Source organism: Leptonychotes weddellii, unplaced genomic scaffold (genome assembly GCF_054177405.1).
Source record: "Leptonychotes weddellii isolate Sample4059 unplaced genomic scaffold, ASM5417740v2 HiC_scaffold_22735, whole genome shotgun sequence".
Lineage (NCBI taxonomy): Eukaryota > Metazoa > Chordata > Mammalia > Carnivora > Phocidae > Leptonychotes > Leptonychotes weddellii.
This window is the reverse complement of record NW_027816332.1, coordinates 1-2356: the sequence shown is the minus strand read 5'-3', so window position 1 is coordinate 2356 and position 2356 is coordinate 1. Positions and strand designations below refer to the sequence as shown.

Here is a 2356-nt window from a genome sequence, read left to right as displayed (position 1 = left end):
TAACGTAATCGTTAATAAACGTTGGGTGATTTGCTCACGTGTGAAAGTTTGCATCATTGTTCAGATTACCAAAAATTAAAAGTGCCAAAAATTGAGAGTACCAAAAATTGAGAGTGTCAATGTTTATGATTAGTCATCGTTTATGATTAGTCGTCGTCATAAGTAGTCATTATAGATGACTATTGTATATCGCTATTGTACATCGCTATTGCCTATTACTATTATTTATCACCACTATTCATCACCATTACAAATATTATGATGCTCGCTAGCGCCTATTTATTATGAAGTAAGATAGGTATAAAAAGTAATGTTAACTTGTAAATTGCTGGGTATAAAAAAGTAGGCATAAAGTAGGTATATCGCAAGTATCGCCTTAGCAATCGGTAATCATAATTAAGACACCCATCAAAAGTCAACTTAAATGAGCTAACTTGATATAACTGATAGATAACCCAATATAAAAGTTATAGCATTGACTGTTAATTGTCTTAAAATATTATTTTTTAGGTTTGGGATAAGGTCAAATGTTCTAATTATAAGCAGTTATAAATAGTTATAAGGATAGTCTAATGAGTGATAAAAACTTTGTCGTAACGGTCTTGCTATGTTTTTTCTTTGGCGTACTAGGCATACATCGCTTTTACGTGGGTAAAATAGGGACAGGTATCCTGCAACTGCTGACTGGCGGCGGGCTAGGTATTTGGTGGATTATAGACTTGATATTTATTATTATGGGTAAGTTTACAGATAGCCGAGGTAGAGTCATTGTCCAGCAGGGTTAGATGCTATGCGATACACCGCTTTAAGTGCTGACAAATTTGAGTGCTAATAAAAAGATTTAATATCATTATATTAGAGTTCTCATTGCAAGAGGATATATTGCAAGACGTACGTTAAATCAATATTTCAGATCAGGACTTCAAAACAGTACATCTAAGTAGAAGTACATTTAAAAAGCAATATATATAAACAGTAATAAGCTTAGAGAATAGAAGCCAACCATAACCTTAGCTTAAGCGACCATTCAGGTTGCACCCCTGTTAACCCTTGCGTCATTCTCCCTTGCTCAATTATCACATATGAGGGCGTAACTTGCCCTTGCCACGCTGCAAACAGCTCGCCATTTTCGTCATTAATCGTTGTAAATTGTAAATCGTGATTTTTAAGATAGGCATCTACTTGACCGTTATCACCTGAACTCACCGCAATCGTTATTACCGAATAGGCGCTATTTTGTGCCAACGAATTGACTTTAGGCGAGGTAATTTTGCAAACGCCGCACCAACTGCCCCAAAAATATACCAAAACAGGGGAGGCTTGACTCATTTTGTCTATATCTATCAATTGACCTTGATGGTCTGTTAATTGCAACGATGGGTTGGCGGGCATAATGGGTTTGCGCCACCAGTTTATGACGCTATAAATTGTTATAAATACAAGTGCATATATTAATAGGGTGCGCAGGCGTGAATACCAATTTTGCTGGTGTGCTGCTTTATTCTGCGCTTTATCGGCTGTAACTTTTAAGTTCATAATTAACGGCTTTAACTAAAATTTATAAGACGCTTAAGGGATTTGCAGTTAATTAGGTGTTTGAAATAACACTAATTTTACGCAAGATTACAAAAACCTAGCATAGGATACAGCGTACCGCTATACGTTAGCATTGGCAAATATTAAGATGATTTAACTTTAATAACAGTTAACTCATTCATAAGTAAATTTTAATTAAATGTTTACTCTACATCTTAGTGTAACGCCTTATCTTACTGCAAATATAAATCGTAAAATTAACCATCTTAATTCTTAAACACAATCCTTAATTAACGGTGGCTGTCTCGTGACTCATAGTGCTTTAAATAACATCCCTTTACTCAAAGTAAATTTTGCTGACCTTGTTTCAAGAAATTATACCGCGATAGATAAGTCGGGGGCTAAGTATGGGTCAAATAAACCATCTAAGCCCGCTAAGAATTTAGAACCTGTTACGCCTAATGCTATACCTGTAAACGATATTACTATCTGTTATCAAATTATGACCCGTGCTGAGCCTGTTGCTATGGTGCAAGCCACCATTCAATCGCTTATCAATATTAAAGCGCCGCAAGATGAGATTATTATTGTTGATAATAATCATAGCGATAAATCTTTGTATCAGCCTTTAGAACAATTTTGTAATGCGTTAGATGATAATTTAAACGTACATTTTTACCATGAGGATTATATCGCAGGCTTTAAAGCAGGTGCGCTTAATTTGGCGCTAAGCTATATGAATGAGCGCTGTAATTATATCGTAGTGGTGGACAGTGATTATCAAGCCAAACCTTATGCTAGAGCGCGGATTGTGTCGGCA

The 2356-nt window shown here is 35.7% G+C and overlaps 1 protein-coding gene across 1 annotated transcript; it reads right to left on the bottom strand.

The window, feature by feature from the left end:
* Positions 1–984: 984 nt before the first annotated feature.
* On the bottom strand, positions 985–1536 carry LOC145718818 (thioredoxin-like protein HI_1115). The gene has a single exon (XM_081810331.1). The coding sequence runs from the start codon at positions 1534–1536 to the stop codon at positions 985–987; it is 552 nt and encodes a 183-aa protein (XP_081666457.1).
* Between the last annotated feature and the right edge of the window lie 820 nt (positions 1537–2356).